General features: G+C 51.2%; 2 protein-coding genes across 10 annotated transcripts in view; one reads left to right on the top strand and one right to left on the bottom strand.

The window, feature by feature from the left end:
* Nucleotides 1-11,996, bottom strand: part of PTPRU (protein tyrosine phosphatase receptor type U) — a 77,520-nt gene extending 65,524 nt beyond the window's left edge. For 4 of the 6 annotated variants that reach the window (XR_005651943.1, XM_039858695.1, XM_039858698.1 and 1 more), the window contains exon 1: nt 11,802-11,995. Coding sequence is in view for 5 of the 6 variants with exons in the window: in XM_039858695.1 (XP_039714629.1) it covers nt 11,802-11,874 (73 nt within the window). In the remaining variant the exon portion in view is untranslated. Of the gene's footprint in view, nt 1-11,801 lie in introns of all 6 variants that reach the window. The other 2 variants (XM_039858697.1, XM_039858696.1) reach the window with 2 other exon arrangements.
* A 6,310-nt stretch (nt 11,997-18,306) lies between these two features.
* MECR (mitochondrial trans-2-enoyl-CoA reductase) overlaps nt 18,307-18,597 on the top strand; it is a 28,905-nt gene continuing 28,614 nt past the window's right edge. For 2 of the 4 annotated variants that reach the window (XM_039858706.1, XM_039858703.1), the window contains exon 1: nt 18,308-18,521. In XM_039858706.1, the coding sequence (XP_039714640.1) occupies nt 18,346-18,521 (176 nt within the window). In that variant the 5' untranslated portion in view covers nt 18,308-18,345. Of the gene's footprint in view, nt 18,522-18,597 lie in introns of all 4 variants that reach the window. The other 2 variants (XM_039858704.1, XM_039858705.1) reach the window with 2 other exon arrangements.

Genomic DNA, 18,597 nt, shown 5'->3' with positions numbered 1-18,597 from the left:
CAGAGAGAAGCCTAGATTGGGGTAACAGTGGGAAATGAGACTGGGAGGGAGGAGGGTCGAGATTACATAAAAGAGGCCTTAAATGCCAGGATGGGGAGTTTGGCCTCCTTTTCAGTTGGGAAGCCACAGTAGGTGTTTGAGCCAGTAGCGCTTGGATTCAGATGAGACAAGTGATATAGCCTATAAACCATCAGGAGGGCAGATCACTTCTCCAGAGGGCACTATAGGATGAGGAGTGGGACAAGCCACCAAAGGGTCGAGAGTCAGATGTCAGGAATTGGTAAGGAAAAGGGCCTCAAGTCCCCATGCTGGATGCAAATAGCACACACTCCAATCTTACCCAAGGAGATGCACCACACATACATACACACACACACACTGGCCCACACTCAAATATTTCACACACACACACACACACACACACACACACACTCCCTTCCCCTAGCCTAGTCTAAGCTTTGGGGACACAGTCTCAACTGGACTAGGGACAGGAAGAAAACCAGGCCCCACCTGGGGTACCCCATCTCTGCCAGGACCTCCCAGAGAGGGTGGGATGAATCAAAGCAGGACCCCCAGCCTCAACTCAAACTGGCCCAGCTACATTCCTCAGCTAATCTCCCCAATCTGGCAGGCGGTTGCCTGAGCAACCGTCAGCCACAATTTGGGAAGGCAGGAGGATGGTTTATCCACATCCGGCTGGGCTCTGGATGGGGTGATGTAAGGGGCAAAGCAATCTCTGCAGGAGGAGTCAGAGTGTGGGAGAGAGTCCCCTGGATGTAAGCCTGGTATGAGGATCTCTACCCTTCCACGTGGATGTGTTTTCACATATGCAAGCAAGAGCCAAAGCTGTTGTGTGTGTGTGTGTGTGTGTGTGTGTGTGTGTGCATGGCTGTGAGAGTAACAGGCTGATACCAACTTGTAAGTACTCAACTGGGAGGCAGGAGACCTGGATCTAATTCTTGCTGATCCTCTAACTCCCTGTGTGACCTTGGGCAGGTGGCTTGCCCTCTCTGAATCCTTGCTTCCTCACTTATGAAATGAGAATGGAGAACCAGGTGACCTCTAAGCCTGCTTCAGCCTCCAGAATTCTGATTCCATTTGTATGAGTATGCATGTGAGCAAGAATTACCTGAGGGCAGAGAGAGAGGCTATGGGGGAGAGGCGAGGGTGAACATGGGCATCCCAGGCAGTGTGCTGTGAAGTTGTGGGTACAGTGTAGGTATACATTTATGTGCAGAGGTATATGAGCATATCCAGTGATAAGCACATGCCTAAGGGAGAAGGTGAGTGTACGTGGCAGGGTAGAGAGAAGTTGTGCATGTGTGTTTGTGGGTGTTGGTGTGGGTGTGTGCGTGTGAGCACTACGACAATGTGAGCACTAGACTTTCCTGACCACCAGACAGAGAATCGTGCTCTGTGTCAACTGCGTCGGCCAGCTGTTTTCTGAAGACCCTAGGTAAACAGAGTCTGTTTGCAAGGAGATTTTTGTTCCCTTTGGTTTGCCAATAGAACTTCCAGTTCCCAAGGGTGACCCCAGGAGAAACAAAGCTTCTCCCAAAAGATTACACATTTAAGGGATGGGATCACACCCAACCTCATGCACAGCCCCAACCCTGGCCTGGGGAACCCAAATACAATCCCAATGACAACACAGGTCTATTTCATCGTCCAAAGCCACACCCCTACTCTAGGTAGCCCCGCCCAGCCCTGGAACCCACACTGGCCTCACCCCCTGGACATTCTTGTCCAACCCAGTCCCATCCATCCCAACTACCAATCTAACTCAGACCTAACAGCTACCTCCTCCCTTCCGGAGGTTAGGGACTGTCTCTGTACCTTTGAACCCCATCCCTAAACCCTGTGTAGAGTAGATGGCCAACAGTGGCTGGGCTATTGACCCCATGATCCCAGAGAGTCTGACCCCAATGAACCCCACCCAAGCTCAAGGACCATGTCTCCAGCTGAGTGACCCAGCCCACTTCATGCTCTCCTCGTCCAGATCAAAACATCCCGATTTCAGCCAGGGCTCTCCAAAAGCTGCAACCAGGGAGATCACCCAGAGCATGCCACAGGAAGAATAAGACGAGCTGGGATCCCTACAGGAGCCAACACTGAACACAGCAATACCAACATCCTTCCATCTCCACTGAGGATAGAAGGAAGCTAACTATATCAGGGGGAACTTAAGCCAGACCCGCTCCCCATCTTCCTGATCAATATACATCCCCAAATCCCAAAGTTATGGGCAGGGCTGCCATATTGGCAGTATATGGGAAGGCACAGGATAGAATCAGACTCCACACAGAGGCAAAGGGCTGAATGGGGTACCTGTGCTGTGTAGAGGTACAATGGGCAAAGAGTACATAGACCCTTGCAGTGCAGACACCCTGTGTCATTTGAAAACACAGTGCAGTGTGAAGATCTATACTTTCTAACTGTCCCGTGAAGAGCGAGGGCTAGGTAGTGCCATGGTGTGGTGTGCTGAGGGTATAGGGCAGGAGTGCCACACTGTACAGAGGCAGAATGCAGTTATACAACACAGGGAAGCAGAGCACACAGTGTGCACAGCCCCCTATACAGACACTTGGAACAGCACGTGGAACAGAACTGGTCAGTGCCATGATGCAGCGTAGAGGTGCCACATCCATCGTTGGCATGACCCAGAACTTCACAAAGGCACAGCCCACCAGTGCAGTGCATTTAGTGGTACACTGGGCTGGCGCCCAGTGCTAAGTGATAGGTGTTTGTAGGAATGCCCAAGTGCTAAGTTCAAGCTCACACATACTTCTCCCCCTCCAGACACTAGCACAGGGCTAGGCACATAGTTGGCGCTCTAAAAATTCTCACGGAAATGATTTTGTGTCCGCTGTAGGCATGTAGAACAGCCCAGAGATACAAGGACGAGAAGGATGTGGTGCAGTGCAGAAGGAACTGCTGGGTGTGGAAACCCAGTCCAGAATACAAGCTCGACACAGTCCCGAGGAGCAGAGTAGGTGTAGATGCGGGGGAAGAAAGTGGTACAAACATGGAATGCAGTGACGGTGCTGTGTGGAGCAGTAAATTCAATGCAAGGGCTCTGGGTCCTGAGATCCAGCAGAGTGCACACAACCCAACAGTGAGAAGGTACAGTGCAGGGTTCAGGTCTGGCGCAGTAATGCTGTGCAGTGCAGATGCAGCACTGGGTACCGTGCAAAGATGCTGCCCATAAAAACTCAGGCCAGTCCCAAAGCCCACCAAAGTGGCTCCAAACTGCAGTGTAAGTATAGATCCCCTGCACAGCGTGCAAGGAGGGGCGGAGGTGCATGGAGTGAGGACGTTCCATACAAAGATGTCGCTCAACTGGGGCTGCCAAGAGAAACCTGGGCAAGGCCACCATCCGACACCTCGGTGGTAATACACAGAAAGGCCAGGACCCCACAGCGGGCAGATTACAGTAGCAGTGGTGCAGTGTGAAGCGCTGGGCCAGGCGCAGGCACGGATCCAGGGCAGTGCAGCGAGGCGGTGGGACGGAAGAGCTATGTGAGGCAAAGATGCACTGTGTTGGTGCAGTGCAATAGTAGAATGCAGAGGGGCTGTGCCCAAAAACTCAGGACGTCCACATAACCAGTGCAGTGTGGATGCCCACTGCAATAATGCAGTGCAGTACAGAGATGCCATATGATGCAAGATGCAGTGTTGTGGTGGCATGCCATCTGTTGGCACAGCACAGTGGTGCACTGCTAGGAGCTATGCCCAAATTCTAGGAGAGTCTACAAGCCCCATGCCACAGTGATGGCTGATAGAGTAAGACCACACAGAAGAGAGCTGCAAAGACACAAATGGCCATACAACTGCAGGACGGAGGTACAGTACAATGGGACAATGCAGAGACGGAGCCCACAGAAACCCAGGAGAGTCCACACAGCCAATGCAATGCAGAATCCCAGCTCGATCATGCAGTGCAGGGCTGAGATGCAGTGTAGTACAAGGACACAATGCAGCGGCCCAGTCCTGAGGTGCTGGGACCAGGAACCCTTGATAGCACTCACTCAGAGCAGTCCAGAGCAGTGATGCAGCTCAGTTATTAGCATAGGGCAAAGGAATGGCTCACTCCAAAAGTATTGTAGGGAGGGCTGCACATGCTTCCCTGTGATGCTCTGGAGAGCAGGGGCCCAGACCCCTGGAAAGCACTGTGCCTGAGCTCCGTCGGGCTGAACTGGCTACCCCATGGGTTAGGAACGGAGGCCTCGTTTGCCCCACGGGCTTCCCTCCACCCCATCCCCTACTCCCAACATCTTCCACCCCAGTGATTTTCCAAGGGCACAGGATGAAATCGCTGCCAACCACGGGACGGGTAGCCAAAACTGAGCACATTGTCCAGGTATTTATATATGAGCAGGGCCCCAGTGCACTGGCAGGCACACAATGAATTCAGATTCTGCTAAAAAGCTTTTGGACAATTAAAGCACATCCCCTGGCCCCCAGCCCAGGGCAGGGCAGTGTAGGGCAGGGCAGGGGAGAGACAGAGAGGAAGACCTATTGGATTAGGTCATGGTCTAGGGTGGGCTGGAAGTGAGATGAACAGGGGGAGGATGTGAGAGGCAAGCCGGACGCAAGCAACCTGGCTGGTCACCCCCACCTTCCCTGCCACCATCGCCCCTCCCAGGCCTGGACTTCATCAGAAGCCAAGAACACACTTAATAATAGCTAATACTGATACAGTGCTTACTATGGGCCAGGACCTGTTCTGAACCATATATGTATGTACACAAAATATGTCATCACAGCATCCCATGCAGTATGTTCTATTATTATCCCATCTCACGGACGAGAACACTAAGGGCCCAGAGAAGTCAAGTAACTTGCCCAAGTGTTACACGGCTAGCAGTGCTGGAGCCAGAATTAGAACCCAGATGGCCTGGCTCCCAAGCCCAAATTCTTGACCACCACACTCGAGGTAAAACACATATTTACATACATGTACAACCACATACACACATGTAAACACACAAACACACACTTGTATACACATTCTAAGTAATGCATTTCACACTCTCTCAGCTAAGACCCACCTATCCTGTCTAGATAGGCTTCTGACACCTCCCAGTTGTCATCTCTTATCCACCAGCTGCCCCCCATCCCCCCTTGTCTCCATCTTCTTCTCTCCATCCCCATCTATCCCCCAACCCTCAGTTGTTCCCCAACACTACCTATCTGCTCATTCAGTTGTCCTATCCCCAGATATCTTCATTGCTAGTGACCTCCCATTCCCGAGCTGTCACCAATCCCCAACTGTGATGTTACCTGTAAAATATTCCCAATGACACCCCTCTCAATTTCCCATCCCACTCTCCCCACCTCAACTTCTATAATCAACTCCAACCCCTCAGCAACCGCACCTAGCCCCCTTTGTCCTCATCCCCTCTGATTCACCACCAGGTCCTGGGGTCTGCGCCCTATGAATCTGCCCAAGCTCCCTTGAGACATCCGGTAACAGCCTCTTCTGGGCGGTTTACCCCAGGGGTCTTCCTCTAGCCATTCTGCATGCAATGGCAGCCCCTGCCCAGGGCCAGCCAAGGGGACATACTAGCCGCCATCCATGACTTCCCTCCAGAGCCCTAGCTCCATCCTCCACCCCCACTGAGGCTTCCCTGTGTACCCAGGGGCTCACATCGATGCAAACACTGAGTGGGCACCTGCCATGTACAAGGCTCTTGGGGAGAGTGGGGAAGGAGACAAAAAACAAGTGCCACACACTGTCATAGGTAAGTTTGGGAGAACTCTGACCCACTGTGCCAGGAGGTCTTGGAAAGCTCCACTGGGGAAATGACATCACAGACGGACTGTGAAGGCTGAGCCCTGGGTGCTAAGGAAAACCAGAGGGCATCCTCAGTAAGAGCCACAGCTCGTACAAGCGTAGAGAGGTGTGAAAGGGCCTGGCAGGTTCTGAGATCAACACTGGCCTGGTGGTCCTGGATCACAAGGTGGATAGGGAGGAGTGGGGTCGGGGTGGAGAGGCATAAGCATGAAGCTGTCATGGAAAGCGGGGGCTGGGTCATGCAGGACCTCACCTGCCATGTTAGAATTTGGGTTTTGTCCCCTGGGTGCTGGAGAACCTTCAGCTTGGGGCAACGGCATGGCAACATCCTATGTCTGCCTGACAGAAGTCAGTCAGGTCTCAGGGCAATGGAAGCACTGGAAGACTCATGGGAGAATGGTGACCGAGATGGGGGCTATTGCAATAGTCCAGGCAAGAAATGATGGGCCTGGGTAGAAGGGGACATGGACTCAACCAAACCTTCTTCAAAGGCTACTGAGTGATGGTCCGTCCAGACTCATTCACTCCCTGAGGTGTCCAGGCCTCACTGAAGATGCTGCAGGTCTCACATCTCTAGACCAGCACTATCCACAGAACTTTCTGCCGTGATGGAAATGTTCTCTGCTTGCACTGACCAATACAATAGCCACTAGCAACATGTGACTCTTGAGGGCTTAAAATTTGGCTGATGAGACTAAGGGACTGAATTTTTATTTTAATGAATTTTTACTAACTTAAATTTAATAACCTTATGTGACTAAGTGGCCACCGTATTAGAAAGTGCAGTAGAGAACACGTCCATCACTGTAGAAAAGTTCTATTAGACTGTGCAGCTCTAGACCAACTAACCATGGAAAGGAGAGCCACTGGGGCCTCCTCCTGAGGCTCTTGGCCTTGGGGTCTGAAGGGAGATTAGGAGGCAAGCCCCAGGGAAGTGGGTGTCACAAGTTGAGCTGGCACAGCTCTAGTCCACAGCTGGGCACAGTCACCAGGACACTTTCCATCCAACAGATGCACATCCCTTTCCTGGAGACATACACACCTAACACACAGACACACCAAGCACAGGGCAACCCATGGCCAGACTCAAACACTCAGATATTCCAATGTGTTTGAACCCCATTGCTGGGTACACAGATAGCCCGCACTCAGATATCCAGACACTTGGATACCCCACACCCAGACACCAGGCACCTGGACAGCCCCACAGCTGGACACAACACAGAGACACTCCCACACTTGAACACCCATTAACCTGAGGACTCCCAGACACCTGGATACATGCACCTACCGATCCACAGAAGCTAGGGTATCCTTAGGTTGGCACACTCAGATCCTCCACATCCTGGCACTGGGAGCCCCACACCTAATAGTTCTGCATCCAAACTCCAGGAATTTAACATTTAGATACCTAGATACCCTAGCATCAGGCTCCCGGGGATCAAAGCAGCTGTTTGCCTCCCTACTACAAATTCAGATCCTGCCACACAAGGTAACAAAACAGCTAGATGCCCTGACAGGTCACACATATGTCCTGTGCCACAGGCTACATTCATACAACCACAATTATACAGACACACACACTCCCCACTCTGACTGCCCATATGCCAGGACTGCACCTGCACACATCTCAGCTGGCCTCAGGGGTCACCACAGGAAGCAGCTTTCCTCCCTTCCCTCAGGCTCACAAGCAGCCAGGACAGAGGCTGTGACCCCGCCTGCCCACTTCAAGATCTAGGACTGAGGGAGAGTCTCCCCGCCCTGATTCATTGTCTCTCCCTCCTCCACAGACACTCACACTGACGGTTGGGACTCGATGCCTCTCACCAACTGTCCAGGCCTTCAGCACAAAGACCTATCCACTGACAAGCCTGGCCAGCTGCTGGGGGTGGGGTTGGAGGGCAGTGGGAGGCAGTGCAGGGAGCTGGGGGGAGGTGCTGGCAGGCAAAGACCTGGCCCCTTCCTCTCTGCCAGGGACTTCACATCCCCAACTCACAGCTCCCTGGTGACACTGTCTATATGGCCTTTTCACGCACAACACCATCCCCCAGCAGAATTTTCCAGATTCCTGGAGGGAAGCTTATTTCTTTAATCTCCACTTTCAGTGGAATCAGTGCGCCCCCATCTGGCATCTCCAGCTCAGAATTTGACCCAATGGACTGCATTCTTTCATGGCACATGTATTTTACTCAGCACAAGTGGGCCAGGATTTGTGCCTGGCACTAAGGATTCATAGGTGAACTAAATATTCAGTCCTTGTCCTCACAGAGCTCACAGTCTGTAAGGGAGAAAGGACCAATAAACTGTAATTACAATAATTACAATGCTATAAAAAAAATCCAATCAACCCCCACCTTCCCTTCCTAGGCTAGAACAGGGAGTAACCAAGGAAGACTTCAGAGAGGAGGTGATGTCTAAGCTGAGACCTGAAGGAAGAGCAGGAGTTCACCTGGAAAAGAGGTGGAGTTGGAGAGTTCTGGGAAGAAAGCACAGCTTGTGCAAAGGCCCAGAGAAGAGACAGCAGGCAATGCACATTTAGGGGATACTGATAAATAGGTCAAAGTGGCCAGAGCATAGGATGCAGGGACAAGGAGCATGGAATGAGATGGGGTTGGGCAGGCAGACAGGGGCTAGAACAGGCAACAAGGCAAAGTGGGGTGGGGGGGACTTAACCCTAAAGGCAATGAGGAAGCCTTCAGTGGGTTCCAAACCAGATTCCAAAAGTGAGTTTTTGTTTTAAAAAGATCCCTGGCACCATGGAAGGAGGGAGGGAAGAGGCTGGAGCCTTCCTGCAGGTGAGAGATGGATGAGGATGGAGAGAAGGGGACAGATGAGAGAGATGCTGAGAGTGTGTAAGGGTAGGGATGCATCAGGATGCAGAAGAGGGCTTGGAGGAGGGAAGAGAGTTGAGGGAGGAAGAGGGCACAAGGGACCCCTGCCACTCTAGCTAACCCAGCCCTGCATGAATAGACCACCCCCCAACTCTAGCTTAGCTGATAAAAGCTTGGGAGGATGGCAGCCTGCCTTGAGCAAGCAGGGTACCCACTCTGGATTTTCCCTGACACCTGAACTGGGCAGGAGGCTGCCACAGAGCTAAACATCCCCACTCTCGCCACTTCCTGTAGAGTCCCCTCCCCCAGCCTCAGAGAGAAGGGCCAGCTGCCCAGACAAGCCTTTATTGCCCAACCTGAAACCACTGGGCAGCCTCTCCCTCATTCCTGCTGTCCTCAACTCCAGGAACCAAAAGGACAAAATGAGCTAGAACGCAGCAGAATAAATTACTGCCAGATTTACAGGCTGAGAGACATCACATACCCACCCTAAGGGGGGAGGGGGAGGGGGAAATTAGGAGGCATTCAGGGAGCTGGGCTGATTCTACACAGACTGGGGGCCAGGGCAGATCCTGCGCCTTCTACTATAGGCTTCTTAATTAAGCTCTAACGTAAGTAATAGCTACAAGGTTGTGGGGAATTTTAGAAGTGACCTGCCCAAGGTCACAAGGACAGCAAGTGGCAGAGGCAGAATTTGAACCCAGGTCCCCCAGCTTGAAATCGCAGCCTCTGGAGCTATGTAACAGTCCTCAAAACCATTTTTTGTTTGCTTGTACTCACAGATGTAGCTTTACTTTAGGATCTACCAAATACCATACACCATTATTATGAGACGGATGAGGAAACTGAGGCCTGAGCAATGGCAGTAACTTGCTCACAGTCTCACTCCCAAACCTCAGTTCTTGACAATTTCCCCTGCTGCCAGAAGCTGAGTCACATGAGGGTTCTTGGAATTAAGGTGAAGGCTGTAGGGGTGGGAGAGCCCGTATTGTACCCCTGGGGTTTGACCTCAGGGCGGGGGCGGTTGCTGTGGGACTGGAGAGGAGTTGGGGGAGGATAGGGCATGGGGAGGTCAATGCTAAAGCTGTGCCCGATGGCCCCGAGGCCTCAGGGTCAGTCCCCGACTCTGAGCCACCCGCAGGAGCGACCGCGGGAGCCAGGGAGCTGCGCTGCAGAGGCGGGAGAGGTCTGTCGGGCCACGAACTCCATCCCGGGCAAGCCGTTCTCTGAGGCCGAAGTCTCAGACGAGTCTCTCTCGGGAGCCGAGGCGGCTTCCCGCGTGTGTCTCAGTGCTGATTCCTGCGCAAGGCGTCTCCCCGTTACTCAGCACCCTGGGTACCAGGCTGGTGCTGCCCAACAGGTGGGGATGGGAGAGACTGAGGCCCCCAAGAGGGGTACCGCCCCACCCCAGCCCCAGGGGAGGGGACGGGCGCAAATCCGCTGGAGGGGGCCACAGCCTGGGATCCCAGACCTCGGAATGGGATGTGGGGGTTTTAGGGGTTGGGGGACACGGACACATGCACACAAACACACAGCCGACACATGGTCCACGGCACACAGAGACAGACACAGGCTCCAGATACACACGTTGATATGCGATCCTATATACAGATACACACACACACACACACACACACACACACACACACACACACACATCACGCCAAAATACGCTAGACTCCAAAACGCCCAGAGACAGCGCGATCACACAGCAGACGAACACGGAGACACACATACACACTCTCACACACACACACGGCGGTCCGGGCCGGCGGGGAGGCCGCACAAAGTTGCGGAGTCGACCGAGGGAGCGTCCCGCGAGACCCGAAGGTCCGCGGCACCTCCAGCGAGCAACCGGAGGGGGCGCCGTCCCGCGGCGGAGAGCCAGGCCCCTGCCCGCGCCCGGACGTCGCAGCCGCGCCCGGGCCCGGCCCCCGCCCCGCTGCCCTGTGCCCCCAGGAGCGCCCGCCCGCCCCGCCCTCCCCACGGCCTCCTGCGTCCGCCTCCCGCGCCCGGCCCTGCCCGCGGCCCCTCGCGTCCTCCTCGCGCGGCCGGCCCTCCCCGCCAACCGCCCGGCGCCCCGCAGCCCCGGCGCCGCCTCGGATCAGCTGCCCGCCAGCGCCGCGCTGAACTTGCGAAACAACAAACAGCCCGACATGTCGGAGTCGGCGGCCGCGGGGCCCCCATTTCTCCCTCCCGAGCCTCTGGCCGGGCTGGACCGGGAAGGGGCGGTGGTGCCGCCGCGACAACTTGTTCCAGGCCCGCGCGCCACACACGCACACATGCGGGACACACACACACACACACACACATATATCCTGCCACCGCCCCCTCGGGCGGCCCCGGGCCCCGGGCACACACTCAGCCACGGCCCAGGCGCACAGCACACTCGCCACATTCCTGGACACGCAGCCAGCACGCACGGACACACACACTCACATCCGCTCCAGACACGCTCCTACACACGCATTCCCGACACACTTGGCATTCACTCGGACCCACACAGCCCCCGGCGGCGCACACCACCAACCCCAGACACTCCCACACGTACACATCGCGCACACAGCGCACAGACACACACGTTCCAGACCCGTTCCCACGCCTTCACACACGTACACAGATCTCACAAGCATACACACCACACACGCGTTCCCTGATCCACACGCGGGCAGAATCCACAGAGCACTCCCGGCCACACACATAACACAAACACACAACACATTCTCAAACACACAACAAACAGCACTCTATGCTACGGCACACAAAATGCAAACAAATGCAACACATAGCTGATAAAACTCCAGCCCACACAACCAAACTCAGATGTACACACAACAGACACACAATCTACTTGGCCACACAAACACTACACACTGACACACACACAGACTCTCAGCTCACATATATAATGACTCGATGCACACAACATTCACCCAAATGTACTTGTGGACACACAACACACGCACCACCTTTTCTTGAACACACAACTCATGGACACACGACATTCGCAGACACAGAACACCCTGAGCACAGGATCGCACATCCAACACTCAGACACACGCAGAGAGCAGGCTCGTAACGCCGGGTCACCCAACACTCACACTTTCTTCCCAGCTACGCCACGGGCCCGGGGACTCCGCGGGGCAAGATTCGTCCGACCGACACGCGCTTACCTGCCGGAGTCTCGGTCTCAGGAGCGCAGAGCTGGAAGGTGAGCGCCAGGACGAGAGCCTGGGCGCGGGCCATGGTGCGCCGCCGCTTGCCCCGGGCCCGGCGCGGGGGCCGCCGCTGGAGCGCGAGCCGAGCCCAAGGCGAGCCAGAGCCGGAGCTAAGCAGCGCGGCGCGGAGCGGGACTGGCGCCGAGTCCAGAGCGGGAGCCCAAGCAAGCGGGGCGCTGACGTCAGACCCGATTGCGCGGTCCGTGGTCTTGCTGTGCCCCCTACTGGCAGCCGCACGTGCTGCTGCCGGATCCGGTTTCCCGCTGCCCAGACGCTCCCATCCCCCACTCCTGCACCCTCCCTCCTCCCCACCCCCCCACCCCGGGTCCCAGGCTAGGCTTGGACCCCCTCCCCTCGCCTCTGCACTGATCTGTCACCGACATTCTCAGTCGAGTGAGCACGCTTACTGCTCATATCTAGCCCTCAAGAACAGACTCAAAGACACTCAGCCTCTCTGCCCCATTTGATGCTTGTATTTCCTCTACCTTGGCGACTCCAAATGCACATTAATACATATCTCCAAGGACAGAATGCTCATCACCTACTAAGAGCGGGTGGTTGGGTCTTTGGAAATGATAACTTTTAGAGCTGATCATAGTATTCCTTTCTTATTGTTTTAATGTCCATGGGATCTGTAGTGATGCCCCTCCCTTTCATTTCTGATATTAGCAATTTGTATCTCTCTTCTTTTCTTAGTTGGCCTGCCTAGAGACTTATTGATTTATTGATCTTTTCCAAGAACCAGCTTTTGCTTGGGTTGATTTTTCTCTATTGATTTCCCATTTTCCATTTGACTGATTTCTGCTCTAATTTTTATTATTTTTCTTCTGCTTCCTTTGGATTTAATTTGCACTTCTTTTCCTAGTTTTCTAAAGCAGAAGCTTAGATGGTTAATTTTAGATCTTTTTTCCTTTCTCCTACATCCATTCAGTGCTACAAATTCCCCTGTAAGCACTGTTTTTGCTGCATCCCACAAATTTTGATAAGTTGTGTTTTCATTTCATTTCATTTTCACTTAGTTCAAAATATTTTTAAATTTCTCTTGAGACTTCTTCTTTGCCCTATGTGTCATTTCAAAGCGTGTTATTTAATCTCCAAGTTTTGGGGCATTTTCCAGCTACCTTTTTGTTATTGATTTCTAATTTAATTGATTTCTAAGAGCAATGAGAGTATGAATTCTGTTCTTCTGAATTTGTTAAGCTGCGCTTTATGGCCCAGAATGCATTCTATCTTGTTGACTATCCCAAGTGAGCTTGAGAAGAATGTGTGCTCTGCTGTTGTTGGGTGAAGTACTCTATCAATGTCCATTATATCCAGTGGATTGACGATGTTATAGAGCTCAACTGTGTCTTTGCTGATTTTCTGCCTGCTGGAAGTATTCATTTCTGACAGAAAGGTGTTAAAGTCTTCGACTATGATAGTGGATTCACCTATGTCCCCTTGCAATGATGAACTTTTAGAAAGTTCTTCTTTTTCATGCCATGAAGTCTGTCTCCCTCACTAACTCACAGTGGTTCTAGTGTACCCTCTGGCTACACAGGTTAAGTATTATTTGGGCCTCTATCCTTATAAACCCTTGTATGATAACCACAAACAAGTTATCCATTACTAGGTAAGACCAGACACCTTCTATGTGCTTAACCCACATGGAGTCATTTAATACTCACCATTGTTTTTCCCATTACAAAGTTATGAAAATCGAGATAGAGAGAAAGGAGTGACTTTTCCAAAGTTACGTATTACTATGCTGCAGCACCAAAATTTGAATCAAGGTCTTCTGGCTTGAATTGAATTGAGGCTGAGACCTGCCTTCCACCTGGAACAAATCAACTAATACTGGAAACTTTTACTATACAACAATTACTATAAGCCAAACTGGAAATATATAACAGACAAAATCCCTACCCTCACAGAGCTTACATTTCAGTGGTAAATCAAGAGCAATAAACAATCAAAAAAAGCAAATTCTCTGGTCTATGAAACAGTGATCAACCACTGTCTCTGGTACATGAGACAGTGATATACCAGAAAAATGGGGGTGAGAAAGAGTGAAGGAGGGAGATTCTGGCAGTTTTAAATAGAGCATATACTGTATGATGTATTCATTATTTGTCTCCACCTCTAGAACATGAGCTCCCTAAGGGCAAGTACTCTGTCTTGTATCCCCGTGCTTGGTATCTGGTATGTAGTTAGTGCTCGATAAATATTGAATGGATGGATGAATGAATGAATGAATGAATGAAAGAATATAGACATTGGCCTTGCCTTCATGAAGCTTACATTTTAGTGGAAGAGACTCATAGCAAATGTGCAGATAAATATATCATTATAATCTGAGATGTGTATTCTAAAGGAAATGGAGTGTTATGATAAATATTTGGAGGTGGGGGGGTCTACTTTAGTTAAGGTGATCTGAGAGCAATTCTCTGAGGAAGCGATATGGTGACATTTGAGCTGACACCTGAAGCATGAGAAGGAGCTAGCCTCATGCAATCACTTGGGAAGAACACTGTAGACAGAGAAGATAGACCATGCAAAGGCAGGAGCCAATGGGTCTGAGGAGCAGCGAGGCCAAGGTGGATGGAATGAAGTGGGTGGGGAGGAAAGAAGAGCCAAATGCAGATAGAGAGGTTGGCAAGATTTGCAGGTCACACAAGAAGCCACGAGATTTGGGGTTAAATCCTAAGAGTGGTGGGAAGCCACTGAAGCATTAAGCAGAAGAATAAAAGGTTCTGTTCTTTCATTTAAAAAAAAAAAAATGTTCCTCAAGCAGCCAAATGGAGAACAGGCTGTGAAGGTATAGACCAATGAGCAAATGGGTCTAACTAATGAGCAGTGGCATTGGACAGAGCCTATGAATTCAAGGTGTATCTAGGCCTTCTCTGTGCACTGCCTCCTCCCCCAGCTGGCTCTATATTGAGGCTGGCATAACTGAGGTTGTCCTGGGTCTGGAAGAGGCAGGGCTGAAGGCTCCTGGGTTCTAGGTCTTCTCTTTTGTGAGCACTGATGAGTTCCAGGCTGAGCCAAGAAGGGACTGAAAAGATAGCAGGCAGGAACCAGAGGCAGAGAATTAAACAGAAAGACCGAAGGTGATGGGGAAGAAATGGAGGTCGACAGATGCTGAGCAGAGAAGAGACAGAAAGGACCACCCAGAAAGGAAACTCAAGGAGAGAAATCTGGTGAACAGCAAAATCCAAAATGCTGCTGTTTGCAGAAGACGTTTGCAGAAGACTCTTGCAGGAGCCTCGTGACAGGGTTTTACCATTGATTCCATATTTTTTGGATGTGGAAACCAAGGTTCAGAGAGCATAAGGCACTTGCTGAAGGTCACAAGGCTAGTAAGTGGTGGGTCCAGGACTCAAACCTAGACCTGACCGATTCCACACCCTTCCATTCTTTGTGCAGGGGAAGTCCATGGAGCAGAGACTGATGAAGGGAGAAAGAATATAATGAACAGGTGGACAGATGAAAAGAGAACATTCTGCTTCACTTGAAAAAGACTACAAACTTCTATAATCTTAAAGAAAAGAGGGAAGAGAGAAGGAAAGTCCTGGTTTGGAATGACCCAGATCTAAGAAAAAGGAGACAGCACCACAAACAGGACCAAGCCATGAGGAAATTCAATTACTTTCAACTCATGGAATATTTATGACACCTACCCTGTGTCAGGCCCCACGTCGGGTGCCAGCATCATGGAGATACACCAAACATGGTTCTACTCTTGCCTGGAGCGGGAAACGGGCACATAAATAAATAAGAGACTGAGTCCTAAAGGCCATAACACCAGTCCAGAAAAAAACAGAGGCACCAGGGGCTAACTCAGCCTGAAGGATTGGAAAACAACATCAAAGAAATTATATCTGAACCTGGAGTTTCCCAGATAGGCAAGACTAAGAAGAGCATTTTAGGCAGAAGGAGCAGACTGAATAAAGGCACAGGATATGGAAGTATTGGGAAAGGTGGGTTTCCGGTCCAGTTGGATTATAAGCTATGCATGGTCCAATAGCAGGAGATAAAGACAGTGTGGGAGTCAGAGTGCAAAAGTCCTGAATACAAGTTCAGGACATTGGACTTGAACCCCTAGATCAGTGACCTCAAACTTGCCCGAGGGGGACCCAAGAGTTCCTCAAGTTGAGGGGGTTTGCCATTGAATTAAGACCATTATCATAGTTTTCTAATTTGCAAGATGAAAAATTAATTACAATAAATATATAATTTTTTTGTTTTAAGGTGTCTCTCCTCCACACATTTTTCTGAAAACTTTAGTACATGTCACGAGTATGAATGAAGGATAGAATTAGTATAGAATCATAGTTTTGCTTACAATTTTAAGTTTAATATATCAATTGTTCATGGTGTTGTACAAAGAACTGTAGCTTCTGGTTCTCCCTAAATATTGGAGAATCACAGAAGGACTTCAAGCCAGGGAAAGACAAATCTGGTCTTTCCGTTTGGAAAAAAGTCATTCCGGAGGCCTGAAAAAGAAGGAATTGGGGAGAGAGAAAGAAAGGAGGGGATCTCAGTTAGGAAGAAGGCTGTCGACACAGTTTGAATAACAGCTGATGGCCTAGAACAAAAGTGAGGGCTATCAGGATGAATGGGGGACTAAGTCCAGGCCCAAGGAGGAAGACCTACTGGGTGATTTTCTAAGTATCCTGGCCTGGCTACCCAGGGACCTCAGAGAAGATAACATAGATATTTGTAGAGAAGACAAGGTCAACAGCTCAATGTCACCTAGGATGTCTTCCGACAGAAGTTGACCTGTGTTTGTGTCACCATGAAAATAGAAAATAAGCAGGACTGGGTAGTGTGTGTGTGTGTGTGTGTGTGTGTGTGCGCGCGTGCGCAGGTGCGCGCGTGCTCAGGAGGATACACCCAGCCAGTGTGGGACTAAGTCTTTCTCCCACCATGGAACACCAACTTTCTCTACAATAAAAACAAAAACTTTCTGAGCACATACTATGAGCCAGACCCTGGTCTGGGTTTTTTCATGTGATATTTCTCATTTAATCTTCACAATAACCCCCTAATAATATTCATCAAATGCTTTCATGTGCCAAGCATTCTTGTGCTAAGTGCTTCAAGTGAAGTAAATATTTCACTTGATCCTCACAGCCTTGAAACAGACATTATTATTTCCCTTATTTTTGAGGATAAGGAAATGGAGACCCAGAGAGACCAAGTGACTTGTCCAAACCAAATGGCTGGAAAGTGACAGAGCCAGGATTCAAATCTAGATTTGCCAGAATTAAGCCCCTGATCCTTCATCACAGCACTTTGCTTTCTTCTCTTCCTCAGAGGAAAGGTTCTAAGCTGGCAAGCTTTGGGTCAATAAAACCCAGAGAAAGAAACTTCTTTATCCTTGGAAGCTCTGGCTCCGTGTTTCTCAAAGCCTGTTCCCTGGGCCACCTGCATCACAATGTTCTTGAGAGCTTGTAAGAAATATACATTCTAGGACCCCTCCCCAAGGTTCTAATTCAGTAGGTCTGAGATGGAACTTCAGTCTGAGATGGGTTTTATGCATATTGGAGATTTTGAGTCACAGGACTGGCTCCAACAGCATCTCCTCTAAGAGTCCCTATCCCACCCCCATTCCAGAGTGCCTCTCTCCTTGATTCCAGTGCCCTCTGTCATGCTATAACATTCATCTGGCGTTTTAGTTATGCTCATGTCTTCACGCCACCAAAAATATGATCTAGTGTCTTTACTGGGCTACATCTTTTTACAAAGTACTTCATCCCACTTAATCCCCTTCTACCCTGTGATCATTTGGGGAGGAGGCCCTCCTTATGATCCCTTCCCTATATCTGAACACACTTAGCATTTTCCAAGATGCTCTCGCGTCCACAATAACATTATTCCGTTGTTCTACGCAGTCCTCACAACAGTCCTGAAGGAGGTATATTCTCCCACTTTGTACCGATGAGAAAACAGACTCAAAGTTTCAGTCACTTTCTCAAGGTGGCCAAGCAAGGAAGCTGGGATGGGATGTGAACCTAAATCTTCTAACTCTAAACCCAGTACTCTAGCCTCCACATCAGTTTACACGCACTCTACTCAGTGGAGGAAAGTACGCTCTGTCTCACTATACTATTAGAAGAAAGTGGGGATTAAATGAGGCATTGCTTTAAAGGGCCTAAATGCCTCAATAAACGGTAGGAAGGCGAAACCGAGGCACGTCTTCCCCCAAATCAAACACCAAATTGCAGACCGTAGACAAAGCTTTAGGTCAGTCTCAGACTCTCCTTGTTAGATCAACTTCGGCGAGCTGGAAATCTCGACTCCCGCACAGCCCTTCACCGCTCATCACTGGCTCCCCGCGTAGTCTCACCAGGCGCCACCGCGCGGGCAGCAGAGGAAGGGGAATTCCTTTATCGCGCTCCCTTTAGAAGGAGCAAGGGGCTTGGTCACGCGGCGGAGCGGGAGGCGGGCCTCAGGCGCGCGGTCGCGGGGTGATGACGTATCCCCGGCGTCCCGCACTGAGTTGACTGAAGCGAGCATGTGGGTCTGCTGCGCGCTGCGCTGGTCGCGAAGCGCGGCCCGGCTGCGGCCGGGGCTGCTGCTCTCTGCGGGCCGCTGCTCGCCTGCGGCCGCCTCCTACTCCGCTTCTGCCGAGCCCTCCCAGGTCCAGGCGCTGGTCTACGAGCGCCACGGGCACCCAACCAAGGCTATCGAGTAAGAGACGGCGCCGAAACGGGGCAAAGGGGGTCTGGGGTTCCTGGAGAGTTTAAGGCGGGCTGTGGAGAAGGGG

Source organism: Pteropus medius, unplaced genomic scaffold (genome assembly GCF_902729225.1).
Source record: "Pteropus medius unplaced genomic scaffold, Ma_sr-lr_union100, whole genome shotgun sequence".
Lineage (NCBI taxonomy): Eukaryota > Metazoa > Chordata > Mammalia > Chiroptera > Pteropodidae > Pteropus > Pteropus medius.
The sequence above is the reverse complement of the archived record's forward strand: the minus strand, read 5'-3'. Positions and strand labels throughout refer to the sequence as shown.